The 23,971-nt window shown below is 49.6% G+C and overlaps 1 protein-coding gene across 1 annotated transcript; it reads left to right on the forward strand.

Annotated features, from left to right (window-relative positions):
- The first annotated feature begins 5,251 nt into the window (after positions 1-5,251).
- Positions 5,252-23,149, forward strand: ILF3 (interleukin enhancer binding factor 3). Its single transcript, XM_041127231.1, is given in 23 exon segments — positions 5,252-5,388; positions 9,577-9,672; positions 9,758-9,965; positions 9,968-9,983; positions 10,304-10,358; positions 10,360-10,485; positions 10,812-10,959; positions 12,322-12,413; positions 12,816-12,911; positions 13,209-13,320; positions 13,797-13,894; positions 14,281-14,392; positions 14,511-14,638; positions 14,927-15,124; positions 15,533-15,703; positions 15,981-16,038; positions 16,041-16,117; positions 16,431-16,607; positions 16,988-17,141; positions 17,324-17,377; positions 20,868-21,233; positions 22,103-22,225; positions 22,436-23,149. Coding segments are annotated over 22 exon segments (2,706 nt in total). The 5' UTR covers positions 5,252-5,388; positions 9,577-9,669; the 3' UTR covers positions 22,570-23,149.
- The last annotated feature ends 822 nt before the right edge of the window (positions 23,150-23,971 follow it).

A 23,971-nucleotide genomic window follows, 5' to 3' on the forward strand; every position in this document is an offset into this window, starting at 1 on the left:
TGTTTAGACAATTAATTCTCTTAGGAATATGCCAATTAGTGTTTCTTGTAGCCACCTGCGAAGGGTGAAGGTGGAGGGAAATGAGGGGTTAATGAGCAGGACTTGGGCGTTAGGGCGCTGTGCTGGGTATCCCACTGAACCAGGGGTTTTGTGTTGGATACAACCTGGGACGGACGGGACGGACGGACGCTCTGTACAGTTATTGCATCTTTCTAGGACTGACGGCTTCTACCGATTCCTCCCCCAAAAAACCTGCATTATATATTTAAAAAAAAAATTTACAGTAAAGCCTTCCCTAACTGTTGAACAAAATGCTTTGCCTGTGTGACAAATTTAGGAAGACCCCACCTGCGGGCATGGTGAAGGAGTAATGTATATATACATATAAATATATATTCTATTTTATTTTTTTTTTAGCTTAACATTAGGTAATTTTAAGCAAACCAAATGACAAACAACAGGTTGCCTTATGTCCTTTAGATGCCACGGCAGCATCTGGACTTGTAGCTGACTGCTGTTTCTAGTGGGAAGGTCCAGACCTTTGGCAGCTCCTGTCAGGAGAAAAAAGGGAAGGTTCTGAGAAATAGATTGAAGGGGGTTAAATGTCACTAAACCACAAATATTAACTTAAATTTTAACAAAATAAAACACCTCCTCTGATATGCGCAGCTGCCGAAGTGTCCTCTGAGCAACAGGAGGCTCAGCCGGGTATAGTCACCACCACAAATTGTACCTTTTTGTGGTTTAATTTGTTTAAAAATAAATGCACTCAGGCTTTGGTGAACAATTTAACAGCTACCAAAGCACAGGGTTGGGGGGCAGCAACAGCGGGAGGCTTGTGGGGTCACAGGCACCTCCCTGCCTTAAAAAATGCAAACGTTTGCTTAGCCACGTTTAATTTGTGCTGAAGGATATATTTTGCTTCTTTTATACATATTTCTTAGTAATCTTTAGATCCGGGTAGTATTTTTGTAAGATACAAGGAGTGTTTTCTATCTGAATTATTAAATGGTTTGGGGGTTTTGTATATTTTGCTTTTAGTAGTTGTTTCAGTTCTGTAGCCGTTATTTTGATCTCTTCCAGTACTATTTTTGTGACAGATTTTGAAATATCTACCTGGCAGCACACTGAGATGTAACTGCCCTGGCCCGGGGCGGCGGCAGCACCGCTGACGTCTCCCTAAGCCGATCGCAGGTGTAGATCTACGCTTGCTGGAATCAAACGCCATCGTTTCTCTAAAGCGCCTTTTTCCTCGCATCACGATGTAGCCAATCCAATGCGCGGGGGGAGAGCTAAAAAGGCAAAGGTAGAGGTAAAGCTAAAAAGAGGAGAATCCTCTTGGTTTGGGGCAGGGGGAATAACTAAGGGAATAATTACGGGAATACATTCAGTTTACAGCTATACGAGCACCTATGAGAAAATATTTTCTGCAGCCTGATGCTGGTCCTGAATTATTTTTAATTTTTTCCTCTCTCATCCTTGTGTAGGTTTTGAGGTGGTTTGTTTTATTTCCTGTTTGAAATTTTTGTGTAGAGGGTTAAGTTTACTCTCGCTCCTCGACTTTAGCTGTTCTCTTTTTGTATCGAGACACCTTCGTTGTGGAAACGCTGTCCGAAATAGCAGAGGACCATCAGTAACTCGATTTATTTGCATAAACAGCCCATATACAGTAGAGGTTTTTAGGTCTGGAAATACAAATGTTGAAGTAGAGAATAAATTTAGCAAAATGTGTTCTTTGGGCCGTGGGGCTGGCTCCGCTGCGTTCTGTAAACTCGGTATTTGAGGAGTGGAATTAGGGATTCCCATTTCCAGTAAGCCGAAGCAGCAGCCGGCTTTTCAAAGCTGAAAACTACACGCGCTGTGCTCACCGAGAGCTTCGGAAAGCAGAGAGGCAAATCTTCCAGTAAATGAGGAGGTTTTGGAAAAAAACAGAGCCACTCGGGCGGAGGGCAGCTGTCCAGCGGGATTTTAGTGTCCGGAAAAGGCTTCACTCTGGGACTTGGGTTATTTGTTTCTGCAAGCGTGGAGCGATCCGTGCACTTGGAGCATGTCTCCCGCGTAAAGCTGTGTATTTAAAGGCATTAATTGTCTGTCTTTGGGAATAATCGCGCCCTTTTCAGTACTGAAATGCAACTTTTGTCCCTATAAACCGCGCATGCTCCGAATCCGTTCCCTGAATCGGGCCAGGGCAAGTAAAAAAAACTAAAAAAAAAAAAAAAAAAAAAAAAGCTAAAAACTGCAGGGTTGATGTTCTGCAAAACAAATTCCTTCTTTTTTAATGTATTTCTGAGGCATTAACTACCGCTACTATGCACCGGGGCTCCTATGCAAGGACGCACCTCCGACAGGAGCGTCCGCGCGCGTTCCTGATGTCGTGTGTGACGGTTCCATTGATGTCAGCGTTGCAACCACAAATAAAAGTGCCTGTTTGGACCTCGCTTCCGCCGCGCGCTTCCTTCTGACCTCACGGGGCTCTGACATCACGGCAAAGCCTTTACCAAATTCTCTGCAGCCCTTCGGAGAGGCGTTGGGAGTGGAGGGAACCTCCGGGGTGCCGCTGGTCCAACCGCGCTCATTAGTTCCTCTTCGTTGTGGCTTCTGCTCGTCTCCGCAGCATTTTTCTGCCCGGCAGTGCAGAACAGCTGGAGAAAGAGCAGAGCGTGACGGTCCGTGTGACTGATACAGCTGGCTTTCGCCCCAAAAACGGGCCGTTACAGCTTCCTTCAGTGCACAACTTAACGCTCCGCTTCCTATTTTCAGAGTTTGGGGCTTCGCTGCCTTGGGTTTTTTGACTAAGTACGAGGTATTGTCAAATAATCCTTGACCCACAGAAGATGGCCATCTCCGGCAGAGGTTTAACAGGCTTTTTTTTTTAAGGAGCGAGCGTTCATTTGGACATTTACGATCATTTAAGTTCATACTTGAGTTCAACAAAAGCAGAAGATGTCTTTGAGATCGTTCCCCTTCTATGTTATGGTGGGAGAAGGAACTTGCCCCCGCGACCACGGGGCCTCATCCTGCCCCCCAAAGCTCTGGGAGCTTGATGCCGGGTTAGTTAGTACGGGGCGAGGTTGTTCATCTCTTCCCGGTCCCTCCAGCTGCCACGACCATTACCGCTCTAACGAGTTGTGGCCGTGGCTGGGTGGCACCCTCTGCCGCCACACCAACACATCGCAGGCGGCTGCTCCATGGAAGGTGACAGACACCCATCGATGTCCCCTGCGCCTATAGGACTCGTGCCCTGCTATAGATCAACCCTATATCGTGGCGACTCCTGTCGTTCTATGTGGGACAGCGAGCTCTCGGCCAAACCCTGCTCTTGGTTGCCCCGAGCTTCACGGCCCCGGGGGCGGGATGTCGGTGGACGTCGGCACAAATCCAAGCGGCAGCCCTTCCCCGTCCCGAAGGGCTCACCTCCACGGCGGGCAGCTGGCCCGCTGCCCCCTCTGAGGCCTCAGGGCCCCGAGGGTGGGCACCCCTGCGCTCAGCCCCTCAGGGGCTGCCCTCCCCTGCACGCCAGGACCCTTTGTGCCCCACATTCTCCTCAGGCCACCAGTCCCCACAAGTCACTGGTCCCTTCAGGGTGGTCCTCTCAGGCCACCAGCCCCCTCAGACTGGTCCCCTCAGGCCACGGGTCCCTTCAGGCTGGTCCCCTCAGGGCTGTGGTCCCCTCAGGCTGGTGCTTTCAGGCCACCAGTCCCCTCAGGGCTGTGGTCCCCTTAGGCCACCGGTCTCCTCAGGCCACCAGCCCTCTCAGACTGGTCCCCTCAGGGCTGTGGTCCCCTCAGGCTGCTGGTCCCCTCAGCCCACCAGCCCTCTCAGGCTGGCCCCCACAGGCCACTGGTCCCCTCAGGCCGCTGGTCCCCTCAGGCCGCTGGTCCCCTCAGGCTGCTGGTCCCCTCAGGCCACTGGTTCCCACAGGCCACTGGTCCCCTCAGCCCACCGGCCCCCTCAGACTGGTCCCCTCAGGCCACTGGTTCCCACAGGCCACTGGTCCCCTCAGCCCACCAGCCCTCTCAGGCTGGTCCCCACAGGCCACTGGTCCCCTCAGGCCACTGGTCTCCTCAGGCTACTGGTCCCCTCAGGCCACCAGCCCCCTCAGCCTGTTCCCCTCAGGCTGCTGGTCCCCACAGGCCACTGGCCCCCTCAGACTGGTCCCCTCAGGCCGCTGGTCCCCTCAGGCCACCAGCCCCCTCAGACTGGTCCCCTCAGGCCACTGGTTCCCACAGGCCACTGGCCCCCTCAGACTGGTCCCCTCAGGCCGCTGGTCCCCTCAGGCTGGTCCCCACAGGCCACTGGTCCCCTCAGGCCACTGGTCTCCTCAGGCTACTGGTCCCCTCAGGCCGCTGGTCCCCTCAGGCTGGTCCCCACAGGCCACTGGTCCCCTCAGGCCACTGGTCTCCTCAGGCTACTGGTCCCCTCAGCCCACCAGCCCCCTCAGCCTGTTCCCCTCAGGCTGCTGGTCCCCACAGGCCACTGGCCCCCTCAGACTGGTCCCCTCAGGCCGCTGGTCCCCTCAGGCCACTGGTCTCCTCAGGCCACTGGTCCCCTCAGGCCACTGGTCCCCTCAGCCTGTTCCCCTCAGCCCACCAGCCCCCTCAGACTGTTCCCCTCAGGCCACTGTTCCCCCCAGGCCACTGGTTCCCACAGGCCACTGGTCCCCTCAGCCCACCGGCCCCCTCAGCCCGCTCCCCTCAGCCCACCAGCCCCCTCAGACTGTTCCCCTCAGGCCACTGGTTCCCACAGGCCACTGGTCCCCTCAGCCCACCGGCCCCCTCAGCCCGCTCCCCTCAGCCCACCGGTCCCGCTCCGCCCCCGCCCCCCCGTCCCTCTCTCCGCGCCTGCGCAGCGCCGCCCCCCGTCCCACCAAAGCACCTCCCACCTCCGTCACCCTCCCGCCGGCCTCACCCATTGGCTCCCACCGCGGCGCTCCACGTGACTCCCTACTCCCGCCCCTCCGCCAGCCACACACACACACACACACACTCACACTCACACTCACTCACTCACACACACACACGCGCGCACGCCCCCCGCAGCCCCCTCCTCCGCCCCCCCCCTCCCTCCCTCCCTCCCTTCCCCTCCCCTCCTCGCGCACAGCCGCGCGCCCCCCGCCGGCCGGCGGCTCCGCCCCCCGCGCTGCAGTCTCGCGCCCCGCCGCATCCGCGCACCCCGCACCCCCCGCGCCCCGCACCGCGGCCAGGCCCAGGCCCCAGGCCCAGGCCCGGGCCCCGCCGCCGCCGCCGCTGAGGGAGGAGCAGGAGGCCTCCCACCCCCCCCCCCCCCCTCCATTACACATACACACACACCCCCCCACCCCGGTTCGCCGCCGGTAGGAACCGCGTTGCCTTTCCCAACCCCGGGGGGACGGACCGCGGAGGAGGGCGGGTAGGCCTGTGTTTTGGAGCGGGGCGGGGGTTGTGTGTATGTGTGTGTGAGGGGCGGGGGGGGGGGGGGGGCAAAGCAGCGGAGGAGGGGGGTAAGGGGGGGGTTGAGGTGTGTGGGGGGGGGTGGCGGCGAGCCGCGGGCCGCGCCGGCGGTGACCCGGCCCCCCTTCTCCTCCCTCCTTCCCCTCCCTCCCTCCCGCTCGGCCCATTGTGCTGTGGAGACAAAATGGCGGCGGGCGGCCGTTGGGCCGGGGGTGAGTGAGGGGAGGGCTGGGGGGGCTCAGGAATTGGAAGGGGTGTGTGTGGGGGGGGTCTGCGCTACTGCGCTACGTGTAGGTGTGTGTCCCCTCAGGTTCCCCCCCCCCCCCCGGAGCCGCCCCTCGCGCTGGGGGGGGGATCGCGCCCGGTTTTGGGGGGGGGAGCGGGGTGTCGCGCCGTGCTCTCTTTCCAGCCCCCCCACCACCACCCCCATTTCCCGCCGCCGCCGCTTTGTTCTCGCCGCGTTTGCAAATGGCGGCAGCGGCCCGCCTGCCCCTTCACCCCCCCCCCCCCCCGCCTCCGCTAACCATCCCCCCCCCCCCCCGTGGCCGTCGGTTCCCGCGTGGGGCCGGGCGGTGCTGCCCGTGTGGGAGCGGGGAGGAGGGAAAGGTCGGTCCTGGGGGGGGGGGGGGGGGGGGCGGGGGCGACGACACGACCCTTCCCGCCCCCCCCCCCCCCCCAGGGCCTGCAGGCTTCTCCCCGCTGTCTCGGGTGGGTGTGGGGGGGGTGGGGGGCACAGGTGAGGTGGAAACATCCCCTTTGGTGTGATTTACATCCCTACCTCCTCCCATCAGGGACAGGACCGCGCTCTCCTCTCCTAAACTTCGCTCTCCAGGGTTTTTATCCGGGTTCTCCCATTGCTTCCTTGCAATTCCCCTTGTTCTCATTGATCCCGTTATTTGTAGCTGGACGGTTCAGAAAAAAATGTTTTAAAAAATCCGCTTTGCAAGAGCCAACAGCTTTTGTTTGCCATCACCTCGGTCGGCCAGGTAGCCTTGTGATGGGGAATAGATGCTGTCGGTGTCCTTAGACCTGGAAGAGCTTTGCCTGCCAGGGCAGCCATCCCCACACAAACAAAAGCCAGGCATTAAGGCTTTGCGTTCCTTCAGTCATCCTCTTCAGGTACGATAGGCTGAAAATGACTAATTCTTTCTTAAAACGTAGAAGGTTTCTAAAACGAAGTGCGCTTCTTCACGTGCGTTAAGCTTTTCCCTGATCTAGGGCCGAGTTTTCAACCTTTGCATTCTCTTTATCGTTTTCTTATCCACCCCCACGCCAACAAATGTTTTGGAGAGTCTGCTCATGCTGTCAGAAGACTCGAATTGAGTGGAAAGTTTGTTGGTGAAATCAAGCTGGTAGGGGAAATGGTAGGAGGGGGAGAGCAGAGCAGGTGAGGCTTAAAACAAGGGTGGAATTTAAAAGTTTCTCCTTTTTCTCAAATTTTAGTGATGATCGGCCTCAAGAGCAATGTCAGGAATTGGGTGTTATTGAGCACGTTTGTATTTTTAACTTGTTCTGTGGTTCTTTTCCCCAAGAGGCACGAATCCTGTGATGCTGCAGCATCAGCTCCTGGGTTCTCACTTGAAAGGAACTTCAGTGATTTCAAGAGCGCTAACGTCCGTCTTTAGAAATCGCAGGAAACGGGACGCTCGTTTCTGAGGCTGTTGTAGTATTTTCTGACTGTAGAAACAGCTGCCTCACTAGGTTGTATTTCAACTTAGTTCTTACCTTGCTTGGAGGAAATTAAGGGAGCTTTAAGAAAAATAACTGCATACAGAGTGTATGAGTTCTTCAGGGTCCAGTCCAACGTAGGAGTGGATTGGGAGGCTGGCACCCGCAAACATGAGAAGATGCCTTGTGGGTTCTTGCAGGTAGCTTGGGAATAATTCTCCCCGCTCAGCGGGCACTAGCATCTGGGTTTAATTACAGTTAGATCCAGATTTCTAACACTACCAAAGTTGTCCTGTGCATAAACATTTGCAGGATTGGAATCGGAGGTATTTCTGTGCCGTGGAATAGTCTGTACAGCGATGGCAGCTCGAGGAAATGAGCTTTCCCAATTTTATCCTAGAAAATTCTTCAGTAAGCCCCAGCTCTGTTTGTAAAACAAGTAGCGCAGCAGGGTCCCGATTTCTGCCCAGGCCCTTCATGTTACTTTATAGAGTTGTAATGGCATTACTCTAGTAAAGCACTAAGTATTTGGGCAGTTAGTTACTTGTTTTATTATTATTCCAGTATCCTGGATACTTTATACTATTCCAGTATCTTGGACACTTCATACTTAAGATCGGTCGGGCTTACTTGCAGTTTGTGTCATCTGTAAAGTGTAAAAAGTAAAGCGTTGGGTTTGCGAGCTGTATGTAGCAGTGACCGGCGAGGCTGGGAAGGGGCTGACTCAAGGCAGGTTCCAGTGGAAAAAAGCAAAAGCAAGCTTCAGTCTGGTTTCATTTTGAGTGAAACTCATTCAAAACGGAAGGACTTCCAGAGAAGCAAGATTTGGTTGTGAGCTCTGGAATCATTGAGGCGTGATTGACGAGTTTCTCCAGCAGTGTTTCCGAAAGCCTTAGTTACCAAGCAGTTTTGATGTGTACTTGGTTGTACAATGAAGTGAAACAGCTGGTGGATGCAGATGACGATGACCTTCATCTCTAGCATCTTCAGGTGCTGAGGCTCTTCCTTTGCCTCACTTGTGCTAAGGCTTTTAAATGGCACATCACAATTCTTGGAGTTACCATGAAACATTGGGTGTTTGCAGGACTGGGATTGCCCCTGCGTGGTTTCAGTTAGAGGTAAATCAAGAGTTTTATTAAAGATGTTTGGTCAAATTAATGACCATGAATCAAGCAACTGCTGATTCTTATGCTAGTTGCACAGGAAATGACGATACTGATGCCAAAGAGTCGATCCTGGTGGGTGCAGGGTGGCATTTTGAAGTTCTTGCCAGAAGCCTGCTTGCATCTGAAGGCGATCTTGGGAAGCTGTCTTCTCCCACAAAGCATAAGCCAGTCCTGCAGGACGCAAATGTTTCTCTGCTCGAAGGCCCCTTGGCTAAAACTGAGCAACAAAGTGCTTGAATTTTAACGAAAGAAGTTCACAGCCTCAGCTGGGGCTTACGCTATCGGGGTGGGTTAGTTCCCTTCGAAAACGGCTTCTCGTTCGGAACTAAGCTGTTGCAGTTTCAGCTTAGCCTGTTGGATTTTAGGAGTTGAGAGCGCTTGCTTCAAAAGCAGGTATGCTGGTGTAGGTTTATACTAATTCTGCCCGATAAAGTAAGTGAAGAGACTCGATGGAGCCACTGAACTTGTCTCGTACTGATCCTAATTAAAAGCAGGCTTGTTTACTTTGGGGCCGTAAAATGAATTTGGGGTAAAAAGTGGTATGTGGCAAAAAGATCTTTACAAATAGTTGCTTCTGAGTAGCACGAATGAAAGCTATCGCCTCGCTTGGCAACCGGGCAATGGCAGCCTGGTTCTTTACTTCGTGGAATTATATTAGCGTGTAGACTGTTAATTTTCCCAGCAGGCTGCTCCGGCATGTGTCGGGGAGTGCTTTACCTTCAGTGTGCTTTGTTTTAGAAATATGAGCAGGAGCTTTTGGAAAAATCCAATTTCAATGGGAAAGCCTCTTGGGAATAAAGAGCCAAAATAATATACTTATGGCCGCGAACGAGCAGTAGGAGGGAAAATCGAGCAGTTGGGTGCAGCTCAGGCTCCTGGGATGTCTCTGCTTCTGCGGGATGTTGTATGAGGGAATGGTTCAAAGAGTTTGCCGTGTGCAGCGTGCTTGGCTGTTGCTCCACAGCTGAGCTGGTGGATGGTAAATGAGCGTATGGTGCTCGTTAAACTGCTGGGCAGGTAAAACTGAGCAGTTAATGCAAACCCTCTTTGAGGGCAGCCTGTGCAAGTTGGGGTGACAGCAGTGTGACAGCATTGGCTGTAACCGTTATCGTGGGCACTGTTCGCGTCTTAAGAATATAAGTCATCAGGAGCGGAAAACGGGGCTTTCACTAACAAGTTTGCATACTTCTCATTTCTGTTATTGCTTCCAATTATCAATTCCAGTTATTTCTGTTCCTACACACAGTCAGCAAGCAGGCTGCGGGGAAGGACCAGCCTGCCAGCGTTGCTAACTGGTTTTTTGTTGCTTTCAGATTACAGAAAAGTGTGGTACTGGTACAGTCTTTTTGGTGGAAGAATCTAAATAAGCACATTTTGAAGGCTCGGACAGACATTCAAAAGCAAAAATGGTAAGGATCGGGAGGGTGTCAGACTCGCAAGATGAGTATCCGCATTTCAGCTCTCTCTAAAATTGTTTTAAAAATCCCTTTTCAGCGACCAATGCGTATTTTTGTGAACGACGACCGCCATGTGATGGCCAAACATTCGGCCGTTTATCCGACACAGGAGGAGCTGGAGGCAGTTCAGAATATGGTGTCCCACACGGAGCGAGCACTCAAAGCTGTCTCCGACTGGATCGATGAGCAAGAAAAAGTCAGTGGGGAGCAGCCAGAAACAGAGTCCATGGAGACAGCAGCTGAAGAGGAAACAAGGAAGGAGGGTAAGGAACATCACCGAACATGTGTTTCTAAGGGGCACTGTCAGAAGTAGTAGCACCTTCTTACTTAGATTAGTAAAAATCCGCTCGCTGGAGGTGGAAGAGTTGTTTTCCCTGGCTGTGGAATTAAGAGGAATTAACTAACCCGGGACTGAAGCGACTGTTCCCATGCAGGTGTAGTAAATCCTTCAGCGGGGGTCATGCAGCGTGTTTAATCTTTGCAGCTCTATCCCTTAGCTTGGGTTGAGCGTTCGTGCTTACCTGGCTGCAGTTAACTTCTTGTAGTTTTGAAGCCGTCGTGACTGTAGCCTGTGTGTTTGCAGGGATCAGAAGGCCACAGAGCAGTTGACTAGGACCCTGCGTGGAGTGATGCGTGTAGGGGCTGGTAGCAAAAGGCCTGTTACTGAAGGGGGACTTGGATCTTGAGCTAGTTCTTTTGTGCAAAGATAAACCCACCACAGATCTCCTGGAGAAAGTAGCTGACAATCTCGGAGTACAGCTTGCTGTGAGTAAAACCTTTCAATGTTTGTGCGTGCTTGTGACAGAACAACCGAAATAGGTTTTAAATGGTTAAAAAGGTACCGATGACATTTGTTTTGATACCCTTTTTCTGTCTTGGAAAAGTAATTTTCATAGGCATGTAGTGTTATTCTGGAATTGCCTTGATAAATGAACTTCCCTTTATTAGCTGAAGTTTTGTTTTTTAGTTTTGTTTTTTTGTTTTTGTTTTTTAGCAAGGTCTATAGACCTTGCTTTTTGCTGGAAAAGAATGTTTGCAAATCACTCAGAAATTAATTAAGACTTCCGCTAAGCGGTGAAATTATATTGCAGGCTATTACTGAAGACAAATACGAAATAATCCAGTCAGTTGGTGATGCTGCAATTGTAATTAAGAACACAAAAGAGCCACCGTTGACACTGACCATCCACTTGACGTCGCCCGTAGTCAGAGAAGAAATGGAAAAACAGTTAGCTGGAGGTATGGAAGACTGAAAACAGCCGACAGTTGGTTGGAAACCCGTACATTTCCGTTGCTAATTCACTGTTAAAGCGTGCTCTTCAGTTTCAGCCGAAGCAGCAGCAACGATTATTTTTGTGCAAATTCAAAATTCCGTATGACAACACCAACCTCATGAGATCACGGTCACGGTTTATTCAGACTGAGCTTCCGAAACTGAGTAGCACCTTTCAGATGGGATTTTGCTTTTTTTTTTTTTTTTAATCCTTTTTCTTTTCTTTTTTTTTTTTCTTGGGCCTTTAGTTCACTAATACGTCATCTTGTTGTATAATCTTGTTTTGTACCTAGCCACGTAAGTGGCCTGCACAGTGACATAAAAATATAAACCAGATACATTTAAAAGATTCTTGAAGGCTTCTTGTTAAATGACTTGCATGTACATGAAATTGGATGTTCCACGCAGTTTGTGTTGCAGCAAGAATGATAGCTGCTCTGGGTCTCCTCAATTGGCTGTTTCATCAGCTAAAGTTCAGAATTCCAGAAAGTGATGCAGAGTTTTGGATAAAGTTAGCTTCTCCATTCGCTCTCAAATTCCCTTTGGAATAAGAATTCACAGACTGGTTTTTTTGCGCTTGAATTGCTTCACTACGATGGGTTCTGTATCGTAGGCATCGCGCTGTGGAATTGGTGGATGTCAAACGCTCGCTCTGTGCACTAGCCTTATCTAAAACCCTGGTCTTGAGAAACTTTGCGCTTTTTCAAACCATATCTTCAATTTTTGCTGCAGCACAGACTGGAAGATATCTTTGTGCTCTATTGACTGTCTATGGTTTTGATATCTGACCTCGTCTACCAAGCCTTCTAGTTTGTCAATTTTAGGGACGCTGGACCTTTGACCAACAGGACGCTCTCTGTCACGGGTTGGGGCCAGGGCAGTCAAGCCTTATGGGCGGAGGGGGTTCCCTTGATCCTCGCAAAGCTTTTCCCCCCACTTCTCCACTAAAGCTAAACACAGAGTGGGGGTTTATTTTAAATTTCCCTTTGTTACCTATTACCGGCCTCATACGCTACCACTGCATTCGAGTCGCAAAGGATTTCTGTCCTCTCCCATCGAGTTTCACGCCCCATCTCCTCGTTGCAGAATAGATTTCAGTCCATCCCTGTTAATTGAACTTCCCGCCCCCCCCCTCTGCAGTTTTAATTTCTAAGCAAGGCCGCTAGGCGAGCGCACTGCAGACCCATCCTTCCAGGTTACAGGATCTAGATCAGGATCTTTTGGGAGCCTCAGCTGCCCGTTAGGAAGCTGCCTCATCCCCTCTCCTCCGCCTGACAGAACCCCCTTGGTCAAACTGTGCCTTGTCTTCTTATTCCATCCACGAATAGAAACGCTATCAGTCAACGACTCCCCGGACGTTCTGGACAGGCAGAAATGCCTTGCTGCCTTGGCGTCACTGCGACACGCCAAGTGGTTCCAGGTTTGCATTTTGTTCTTATATTTGTCTTTAAGTAGAAAATTTGTAAACTATTAAGGGGCTAACTATTTTTTTTTTTTTTTTTTTTTTATTTAAAATACTTTAACGTCGGATGATAGTTAGACGTGCTGGACTTAGCGTCTGTCAACGGTACAGTTGCTAAAGAAGCACTTAAGCGAATTAAACGTTTGGAAGGAACCTTTTTTAAAGAGTAGATGCATAGCTGCTGCTTTGTGTTAAGAGTAATGTTGCCTTTGTACACTCCAGTTATTGTTATAAGTTATAAAATGGTAACGCGAAATACTGTTTACCCTTGACAAAGTAGCACCGCAAAAATGAATGTCTGCGAATGAGCAGTTTTGGTGTTTTTATTGAATGTATGTCTGCTTTTGATTCTTATTCTAGGCCAGGGCTAACGGGCTGAAGTCGTGCGTCATAGTGATACGAGTGTTGCGAGATCTGTGTACTCGGGTTCCTACTTGGGCACCGCTGAGAGGATGGGTAATTTTTCCTTTTTTGTTTCGTTTTTTGGGGGTTTGGTACCACTTCTCCAAGCTGGCGTTCAGCTCTCTTCAGTCTGCGCACGTTCTGTTTCATACGTTAGAGGTTTATGTAGTACGAACAAGTTTCTGCCCTTAAAAGATACGTTTCAAACATCTACAGTGTAAATCGTTTTATCAGTTAACAATTTCTACAGTGTAAATCGTTAATCGTTTGTGAATTTGAAGCAGCTTCTGGCCGTAATGGCAGCGCAAGCGCCTACCTTTGCTCCTCTCACTTTTCCAAACTGTCTTTCAGCCTCTAGAGCTGCTGTGTGAGAAATCTATTGGAACTGCTAACAGACCCATGGGCGCTGGCGAGGCTCTGAGGAGAGTTCTTGAATGCCTTGCCTCGGGAATCGTTATGCCAGGTTAGGTGGTTCTCTGCATTTACATTTCAAAGCGAAGCTGAAATGAAACGCGGTTGAAGCTTCGAGGCGCGGTTACCTTGCATTAGTGTTTGAGAAGTCCCTTGTTATATGTGCGGGCAGCCTAGATTCGGAGCTCAGAAAGCCCCCAGCGTACACGGGTACTACAGTACCTTGCTGTTACTTAGGGCACGTGTGTTCAAAGCTACGGACCCATGACGTTAAACCCCCGTAGAGAGAGGGTACCAGTTTCTGCAAGCGTAAAATTGGTTCCCTGAGTGGTCGTGACCAGCTTCACTGGTAATTGTACGTGTAAAATGGTCCAGACAAGTTTCAGAATGTTGGACATTGGATGGATCATGTCAGTCCGTGTTCTTCTTCGAGATGAGTGTTGATTGATGCCAAGGGAATACTTAGTTTAGTTTCTTTAGAAACACCAGGATAATTCTCTGCATATCTTCCTTGTTTCCTGCCTTCAGATGGTTCTGGTATTTATGATCCTTGTGAAAAAGAAGCCACTGATGCTATTGGGCATCTAGACAGACAACAAAGGGAAGATATCACACAGAGTGCTCAGGTATAGTTTTGACTACAGATGTTACGAAAACTTAATCAGTTCAACTGACTCTGAACTTCCATATTGGTTAATGGTAGTATAGTAACCTCACGGAGGTCGGTGTTAACTTTTTTAATATCTAGTCAAGTAAAGAAATAAAAATGGGTCCCACACCAATAAGGAATTTGTAGCTTGGCCAACCAGAAGCAAAGTATCAGGTTTTAAATAGTGACTTGCTACCATGACCCGTATTTTGGGTTGAACTTCAAAAATTCAGAGAGTCCTATTTAAACTGATGAGGATTTCTGTGTAGGGGTGGGTAGAATGTTCCTGTCTGAAACTGTGCAGGGAACAGAGATTGGTGGAGCCGCTTGCGCGTCCCAGTAACACATGTTTAATCTTTCTAGCACGCTCTGAGACTTGCTGCTTTTGGCCAGCTTCACAAAGTCTTGGGGATGGATCCCCTACCTTCCAAAATGCCCAAGAAACCAAAGAACGAAAACCCCGTTGACTATACTGGTAGGTACTTGGAGGCGGGCTGGGGGGGTAAACCCCACAAACCACGTTTCCAAGGCTTTTTGCTGCTCTTGTTGCTGGAAACTGGAATACTTAGGGGTTTTTGTTGTGATTGTTACAGTCCAGATTCCTCCCAGTACAACGTATGCTGTCACCCCAATGAAGCGTCCAATGGAGGAGGACGGAGAGGAGAAATCTCCCAGCAAAAAGAAAAGAAGATTCAGAAAAAAGGTATTGAGTTAACAAGAGGTAGGTACAAATGGCTACCCGAGAGCTGTTCTCAGGCTGAGGCGGGGGGCAGGTTGTGGAAGAACTCTTGCAGGTGTTTGGTCTTGGGTGACACTGTAAATAGGGGCTACAGGGCATGTGAATTTAAAAAACCCAAAACGTTAACACTGTAAGATTTTTACTTGGTATAACTTAAACTCTCACAAGGAGGAAAACACAGATCAGAGCTTGTCTGAAATCAGTTATGCTTCTTTGAAAGAGGTGACAAACATCCCCAAACTTCTGTTGGTTTTTTTTCTCCATTCAGAGGAAAAACTCGAACCTCCCCAGGCCATGAATGCACTGATGAAACTAAACCAGCTAAAACCTGGGCTCCAGTACAAACTTGTGTCTCAGACTGGTCCTGTTCACGCTCCTATCTTTACAATGTCTGTGGAAATCGATGGCAGCACGTTTGAGGCATCAGGACCTTCCAAAAAGACAGCCAAATTGCACGTGGCAGTGAAGGTAAGAGCTGTGTACGTTAATTCCTGCCAGAGGGCTCTCGTTAGGAGGCAGCTTGATTGCTGACCTCTCAAAGTTGAAAAGGGCAACCAGATTGATGGCGATAACAGTCATGACAACAACCATGTATGAAAAATGTCATAAACCCTTCAGGACAGACAGGGGAGAAAGTTAAACACCAAGACAGTGTAGTCTGTTATGCGTGAGGTCTCAGGGCAGAGGACTTCGTACCTCCTAGGCCTTGAAGTGCCTGCGGGATTTGGGGAATGCGTAGCCCTTGAACAGAATTAATAAAAAGATTCTTGAGCAGCCTTCTCGAGTATTTACCCCAAAATGGGTAGGGCACATGAGAGCCAGTGGTTCTTTGAGGTAAGTACTGTTCAGTAATCTCTCTGACTCTCCTTACCCTAGGTGTTGCAAGATATGGGTTTACCCACAGGAGTGGAGGGCAAAGAATCTGGGAAAGGAGACGAATCAGCAGAGGAAACAGAGCAGAAACCAGTCGTTGTCGCTCCTCCTCCTGTAGTAGAAACTGTCTCGACGCCCACTGCTGCGTCTCCTCCTTCAGATCAAACCCCAGAGGTGAGCACAGTCAAAGAAGGGGAAAAGGGTGGCTCTCATTCTTTGGGATGATGTTGTAGGACATCATCGGAAGCGCCTTTTAGCAACAGGTTGCTATAACGGTGCACTGTACAGTTCAGTTACTGTCACGATACAATTTACGAGGTAAAACATCAGGCAAGCTTATTCCAAGCTTATCTTCTTCAAGATGTTTTCCAAACTACGTGTTTTGGAAGCAACTTCAAGCCCGTTAAGTTTTTTTTTTCTTGGAGTTTCATCGCTGCTTATTTGCTTCCAGAATGTGAAACAACAGGGACCAATTCTGACGAAGCATGGCAAGAATCCTGTGATGGAGCTCACGAGAAAAGGCGCGGGCTGAAATACGAACTGATTTCAGAAACGGGCGGCAGTCATGACAAGCGCTTTGTCATGGAGGTGAGGTGACTTCTGGTCCCCGCTCTGTGCCTTCATCCCAACTCGGATATCTGTAATTTTAGTTACTTCGTGAGAATTTAAAATCATAAAATCACAGAATGGTTTGGGTTGGAAGGGACCTTTTAAAGACCATCTAGTGGGCAGGGATGTTTTCAGTAGATCAGGTTGCTCAAAACCTCGTCCAACCTGACCTTGAGCACTTCCAACTTCTGGAATTGTTTGCAGGCACCAGAAAAAACGGTTAATTTTACCAAGTGGCAGCTTCTGTTCCTGCCCTTTCCGCTTACATGCAATGATTTAATCCCTTTTAAAGGTGGAGGTTGATGGGCAGAAATTCCAAGGAGCTGGTTCAAATAAGAAGGTGGCAAAAGCCTACGCTGCTCTGGCCGCGCTAGAGAAATTGTTCCCAGATGCTCCTGTTGCCATTGAGCAAAACAAGAAGAAGAGGCCCCCCGTGCCAGCTAGGGGAGGACCCAAGTTTGCCGTAAAAGTAAGTAAATGTCACAATTCAGTGACTTTGTGGCGTCACTAATGGTCCTGTAGTACAGTTGTCTCCCGCTCTATGATTTTAATCCCTTTTTGGGAGGGGAAAGTAATTTAAGGTGTGGAGGGAAACCAGGATCTGCTAACGGCCATTGGGCTTGAAAGCAGAAATACCTTCCAGTTTTACGGAAGACAGCCTCTGTTTTCTGGACATGACCTTTATTTGGTACCCCGCCCCCGTTGCTTTTGGCTTAGCCCCTCTTCTTTTTAAGGCAGGCGGGTACCTGATGTGTTCTAGAGCTCCCGACATCCTCTTGAAAGGTTTGTTTTCACCTTGGAGGCAAGGCTCAGGAGCCAGAGCTGGTTAACATGTCTCTCTTCCCTCAGCAGCACAACCCGGGTTTCGGAATGGGAGGCCCCATGCACAACGAAGTGCCCCCTCCGCCCAACATGCGCGGTCGTGGAAGAGGCGGCAACATCCGAGGCCGCGGAAGAGGCAGGGGCGGATTCGGTGGCAATCACGGCGGCTACATGAATGCAGGTGAGATGCTGCCTGCGCCTTGTCCTGACTCTTGCCACCCTAAATGTGCCACAAACTCCCAAAACCCCGACAGGCAAATTAATCCCCGCTAGCGTTTTGTGGCGTCTTGTAGCACGACGGGAAGTTCAAGGCCTTCGTATGCTTCGATTTCCTTTTTATTTAAACTTTTTCTTCTAATCTAGGTGCTGGATATGGAAGCTATGGTTACGGAGGCAATTCTGCAACGGCAGGCTATAGTAAGTGTTCTTCATCTTAAATTTGGAAACGCATCGATCTGCTGGGGGTGTGAAACTCAGACTGGGTCGCACCGTGCGGTGATGCGCTTGTGCGGAAGCCCTCTTGTAAGGGGTTCTCTTTTTTTTTGAATGAGAAGTAATGAAAGATGGCTCGTGTACTCGTTAAAAAGTTAAAAACGCGAATCCAGGTGACTTCACGTTTCCTCTAAAACTGTGAATATTTTAAATTTCTCTGCTTTAAGCCACGTGAAGCTATCGGCCACACTTTTGAATGTGATTTTCCTGAAAATACACAGCGATTGGTCTTGAGAAGAAGCCTTCATTGGGGGGTGACAGGAGCAGAGAAATCTAAAACATGACTTTCAAATGTGGCGCATTTTGCCATCTTCAAAAGAATTCTAATTTTTTTTCTCTGCTCTGTCTCCCCCTTTTGTAGGTGACTTTTTCACAGACTGCTACGGCTATCATGATTTTGGGTCTTCCTAGATCATCTAAAAGTATTGCACAAAAAACAGCTTTTTACTCCAATTTCTCGAACTCCAAAACCCAAAGTGTTCGTGCTGTGTCCCTGTGCTTCACTGGGTTTCTCAACAGTGGCTTTTCACCGCAGCTTGTCTGAAACTCTCTTAGCCTGCAGAACTTAAGACAGTGGCAGTTTTTATTGTGATTTGCCTTTGAACTTGGTTGTATCGATGTACACAACAGGGGGAACCAATTATCCGAGAATGTTTTTGTGCACTTGGCACAAATTTCCAAGCCAGCTCCGTTCAGCGTAAAGGCAAAAAAGCCCATCTTTGCTTTTTATGGAAAGCATTACTTTATTTTAAGAAACTGAAGTGTTTTAATCTACCTTTGTCTTAATTTACAGCAGGTTTGTACAAAATTTGAGCCTTTTAATAAATCCCAGCAATTGGGTACACGCCTCTCGATATTGGGAAGACTTTTCAACATCTCTGAATATAGTACAGCCCAGCTTTTTAAGCATGCGAAATGTTGACTTGTACGTGGAATCGTGTGTGCTAAAGTTTAATCCTACATCCTTTGTAACACGCTGGTGGATTATCGCTGAGGGATGTGACTTGTTGTGGCTGGTAGCTAGTGTACTTTCAAAGGTATTGTAATTGTGCTTCCGATCCTGATACAATAAATATCCAGGCGTTAGGGGTTAGTGTAACCATGTTAGTAACTTCTGAAAATGCATGGATTCGTTCGTTAACGTGAAAATGGGCTTTCTTGAGCCAAGCATAAAGGGCCTAAAGCACTTAACGGCAAAGCTCTGCCGGCTCGGCAGCCATGCTGGAAAACGCTCATCGCCCTACAAGTACCTAATTGCCTGGAGAATTAAATTTCACCGGAATCGGGAATTGCGGGAAATGTCGCAATTGGCCAGTCGAGACCCGAGTCTCTGAATTCCAAGTGTTTGGTCCTTTATTCTTGCTACGGTATTTGTTTTTAAAACTGTAATTTTGTTTGTCACTGTTTTTAGCTGCAAAGCCTGCACCGTTGCATTCGTTTAACTTGTGAGGCTCAACAACATTTGAGTTAACTCAGTAATTAAACTAGCTAAACAAAAACAAAGCAAATGAAAAAAACCTCTGACCTACAAAGCACCAGGTTTAAAAAAAAAAAAAAAGTCCAAGGTGTTTAGCAGATACTTACAATAATAATGATGCATGCCCTATCTTGTTTAGAGCGCTATTGTTTGAGATACTGACTTTTTATACAAGGGAGTAGATCCTGTCCTGAATGAGGTGGAAAAACTGCCGGTTTCTAGGCGACTACCTGTTAGAGTAACTGCTTGTGTGATGGATAGTTTTATTCCTTAGCTTTGATTTGGGGAAAAGTCAAAAATAATCCGATGTCAAACAGCATGAGAACTTCATAGTTAAATATGAAGTGTTGGTATAAAACGGAATTTCCAGAAATAATTGACTTGGGATAGATCAACTTCCAGCATCTGCAGCTTGAATTTACACGCTGCCAGTCGTAACCCCGCGCTGGAACCAAAGACGGGGATTTTATATGAGTGACGGAGCGAGGTATCTCTCATTCAGCAGAAATATTTGCTACAGCCTTGGTGTTCTTGGCTGGAGAATAAATTTTTTTACAGAACCTCGTTTCTGCAGAACTAAATCGTGATCTTCTGCAGAAGAGGAAAAAAAACTCTTCCGTAGAAAGTCTTAACTGTAGTGCAGGGGGGTGTAGACAAGAATCGATTGAACAATCAAAAAATGAAAAGCTAGGTGCCTTGAAGAGCTGCAGCTCTTCACAACACAAACACACCCTGAATTTAGGAACTGACCTGGGATTCAGCTTCCCCGTGAGTCGTCCCGGTAGTTTCACACAGAATTGCAGAAGTAAAGGGCACGAGATTTTACTCTTTTGTCTCCTTTTTTTACTAAATTCTCCCCCACCCTCTCCTCCATTTCAGAGGAGGCACTAGCAAATCTTTCCTTCTTTTAGAGGTGTAGCTCCGTTCCCTGAGCGTACACGCCATTACAGACACTGGTGCAGGTTTTTAGTTAGATTCTAGTGGCTTTTGTTCCTTGAAAATAAGTTTAGTTTCGAATAATACGACAAGTCTGACTGTAGAGTAAGTCTTCTCACACTAATCCCCATGCAAAGAACGCCCCAAAGTTCAACTCGCAGAAATTGGGCAGGAAAAGAATCGCTCAAAGAGCTTGACTGTAGTACTCTTGATAAATAAAATTAAACCCAGACTAACTCTTGACTATGTACCATGCTGTCGCATCCAGGCTCTCTGGAGTGTTTTGATCCGTTAGAGGTTTTCGGTAACCTTGGATCCTGGAGGTAGTACCTGAACTTTGAGGTAAATAGGATGAGCTGTGCACGCACGTCTTAATTTCCGTTGGATTCTTGCTGCTCACTCACCGTGTAAATCCAGACGGATGGCTCGCTGTGTTAGAGCGATCTGCATGGATGTTGACATAATTCCTCATTACAGGAACGAGATTCTTCCTCGTTACCGTGTCTCTCTGCTGCGGAGACCGAGCATCAGCTGCCGTCGATGGCTGACTTGTCTCAAATGTAGTTTGAGCACCAGATTTTAAATCTTTGTAGAGCATTGAAGTAATAACTGTTAGTTATTGTAACATGCATTAAAGAAACTGTCGTAGCCCTGAGCTTAGTCCTAAACATTGGGGTCGTACTGGAATTAAAGCTGTGGGAGAACTGGCTGGGCGTCGTTCACTGAGATTGCAGGGTGACTGGACAATGGTACGATGTCGATGTATTTCACAATTCCCTGTCTACTTAAATGAACAAGATGTTTCACCTCTTGGCCTCGTGTGGAGTTTCTTAAACCTTTCACCAGCGTAAGAGCTAAACCGCTCCTAAACCCTTGCCTTCGCAAGGGTAAAAATCTCACCGCGTTATGAGCCTTAACCTTTAAAATTGTGCCTTGTGGTGCCTGCCCCACCCGCTCCAAAACGCGGCCGCTGTTGGGGCTGACCCTTTTCTCTCTGTTTAGGCCAGTTCTACAGCAACGGCGGCCACTCGAACTCGGGGAGCGGCGGCGGAGGTGGCGGCGGCGGCTCCTCCGGCTACGGCTCCTACTACCAAGGCGGCGATAACTACAACTCGCCCGTTCCTCCGAAACATGGTGGAAAGAAACAGCAGCATGGAGGACAGCAAAAACCCTCCTACGGTTCGGGCTATCAGTCCCACCAGGGCCAGCAGCAGCAGTCCTACAACCAAAACCAGTACAGTAACTACGGCCCGCCGCAGGGCAAACAGAAAGGCTACAACCACGGCCAAGGCAACTATTCCTCCTACTCCAATTCCTACAACTCGCCTGGCGGCGGAGGCTCCGATTACAACTACGAGAGCAAATTTAGTGAGTGCTGGCTTAGCTTATCTGGGGAGTAAAATGCAAACTGTCGATAATTAGGAAATACGCGCTCCGTAGGCGTGTGGTCCTACACGAAGGAGTAACTTTTAGGCGGGCCGGCAGCGCCGGGACAAGGGGGAAGGGTTTTCGGCTAAAAGAGGGGCGATTCGGCCCGGCTCTAGGGAGGAAATTCTTCCCGCCGAGGGGGGTGAGGCCCTGGCAGAGGCTGCCCAGGGAGGGGGTCGATGCCCCGTCCGTCCCTGGGACCCTTCGGGGCCGGGCTGGCCGGGGCTCTGAGCACCCTGACCTCGGTGAAGACGGCCCCGCTCGTGGCAGGGGGGGTTGGACGGGCTGAGCTCCAAGCGTCCCTTCCCACCCAAACCGTCCCATACTTCTGTGAACTTGGAGGGCTTAAAGCGCTCTGGTTGAGTTGATTTAATTAGTTGAGATTGACAACCAACCAGGAAACCTGCTGCGGTCTGGTCTGCTCCTCCCTGAGGAGATGCTCTTGCCTTCTGGAGGATGAAGGTGGAATTGCCTGCTCTGCTCTTGAGTTACTGTTTGATGATCGAGTCTTTACTTTCTGTGTCGGGCAGTTGAGCGCTTGGGATCCGCACGTTCCTCAGCGTGGATCGCCCGTGCTCATGCAAGCTGTGGGGAAATCCCACCGCTGCCCCTGGCAGCCAGACCTCTCCGTGAAGCTTTTAGCAGCCCAAGGAGAGGGGTTCGCTCATCGAACCCCTGGTAGTCGCCTCACCTCCAATAATCGTCCCTTTTGCTGCTAACAGCAGACAAAAACCTCTCTCTGGGTGCGATGAAGGCAGAGCTGCTGCCGCCGGGGAGACCGGCCGTGTTCACCGCGTTTTCCCTTCCAGGTTACGGTGGCAACAGCGGCCGCGGAGGCGGAGGAAATAACTACTCGGGAGGTGCCTCCTACAACACCGGCTCACACGGTGGCTATGGGGGAGGATCTGGGGGCGGAGGGTCCTCGTACCAAGGTAAGCAAGGTCAGTATACGACACTTCCCTATGTATTTTTCCATGCGAGGGCAGCGTCTTCCCATCCGCGTGTGCTTTTGCCTGGCAGCGGCTCCCGGATCGGAGGAAAAGCTCCGATTCTGCACTGAAACAGCTTTTTGTTGTTGTTTCACGCCGCGATGGTAACCGAGCGCTTCTCTCTCCCCTTCTCCACCCCCCCCCCCCCCGCAGGTGGATATTCCTCTCAGTCCAACTACAACTCCCCCGGTTCAGGCCAAAATTACAGCGGCCCCCCCAGCTCCTACCAGGCGTCCCAAGGCGGCTACGGCAGAAACGACCACAGCATGAATTACCAGTACAGATAAAGCCGCCCCTTCCTCCATGGGCGCGGAGCTTTGTTCCCTCCCGCGCTCGCCACCCTTTGAATATTCAGTTTTATCGCATCACGGTAAACACGTAAACCCCTCCCTTGCCCCCCCCCTTCCCCCCCGTTCCATGTTGCAGTGCTCTTTGTGATACCGGTCACTAATGGTTGAGTACCTGTAATTCCATACTTAGCTGTATTTGGGCATCTCTGTATTTAATGGTTTGTTAGTTGCCATTACAACTTTGTCTAAATAGGAATTTTTTGGGGTTTTGTTTTTTTTTTTGGTTTTTTTTTTTTTTGAGTTAATACAATTTCAGTATCCTTTTTCTATTTAAAAATTGACGTGGAAGTGTGAACACAGTATGGCTTTAAATAGATAAGGGATATGTCATCTGTTAATGCTTTTGTGAAGTGAGTTAAACGAGCTTTCTGTATTTTAATGCTTTAGTGTTTCAGTTTTATAAGTGAAGATTTTATTTTAAAAACCAGTGGGAAAGAGTGGGTTTTGTATGCCTGAATCCCTCAGGCAGTACATCTGGAGTAAGCTGAATGTAGACAAATAAACACAAAACTCTTGATGTCTTGGTCTCCGAGCATGTCGTTTCACGGTGCGTGCCACTGCGGCAGCCTCCTGCCTCTCTTGAAAAAAAAAAACAAAATTCAGAATATTCTCCACTTTCTGCAATTTGAATGACCTTAAACTCTCAGTTTTGAGACTAAACCGCCCCAGGGGCTTTGGCCAGGAGGAGATTATGGACTTCCGAGAGCACGGCAGCCTGAGCCCACCGGAGGAGCAAGCAGGGCTGGCTGGAGCCTTGGGTAAGACCAAATTATTGCCTTTGCCGGTGATTAAACCCCCGCGCCGGAGATGACGGCGGCGGCGGCTCCCCAGACCCACCGCGTGAGGGGGCCGCCTCCGTTCCCGCGCCGCGGTGGGTGTTGGGAAGAGGTGCCGAATTCTTGGCACAGGGTGGGGCGTTCAAGGAGAGACCCTTGAACGCGGTGAGAAGGTTCATGGTGTGATGGTTCACAGCAAGGGCCAGCGGGGACTTCCTGGTGTAGATAATCCTCATGGCTCTTGGGCAATTTCCCGGCCCTGCCAGATCCTGCCTGTAACTACGGCACTCCTCAAAACCATAAGAAAATTAAACAGGGATAGTGGCTTCAGTTTACTCACCTTTCTGGGAAAGGTGGAGCGGCATTTGCAAGGCTGGGAACGCGCAGGTGCCGTCCCAAGGGAACCAAGGGTGCGGAGCAGCTCCTGCTCCCAAATATTCCGGCACTTCTCTGGTGCAGGCAGCTGCCAGATCGCATCTCTCAAACCAAAGCTGCGGGGCAGCAGGGCTTTGAGCTACAAAACTGCCCCTTTTCCAACAAAAATAATACCGGAGCTGCCGCTT

Source organism: Aquila chrysaetos, chromosome 11 (genome assembly GCF_900496995.4).
Source record: "Aquila chrysaetos chrysaetos chromosome 11, bAquChr1.4, whole genome shotgun sequence".
Lineage (NCBI taxonomy): Eukaryota > Metazoa > Chordata > Aves > Accipitriformes > Accipitridae > Aquila > Aquila chrysaetos.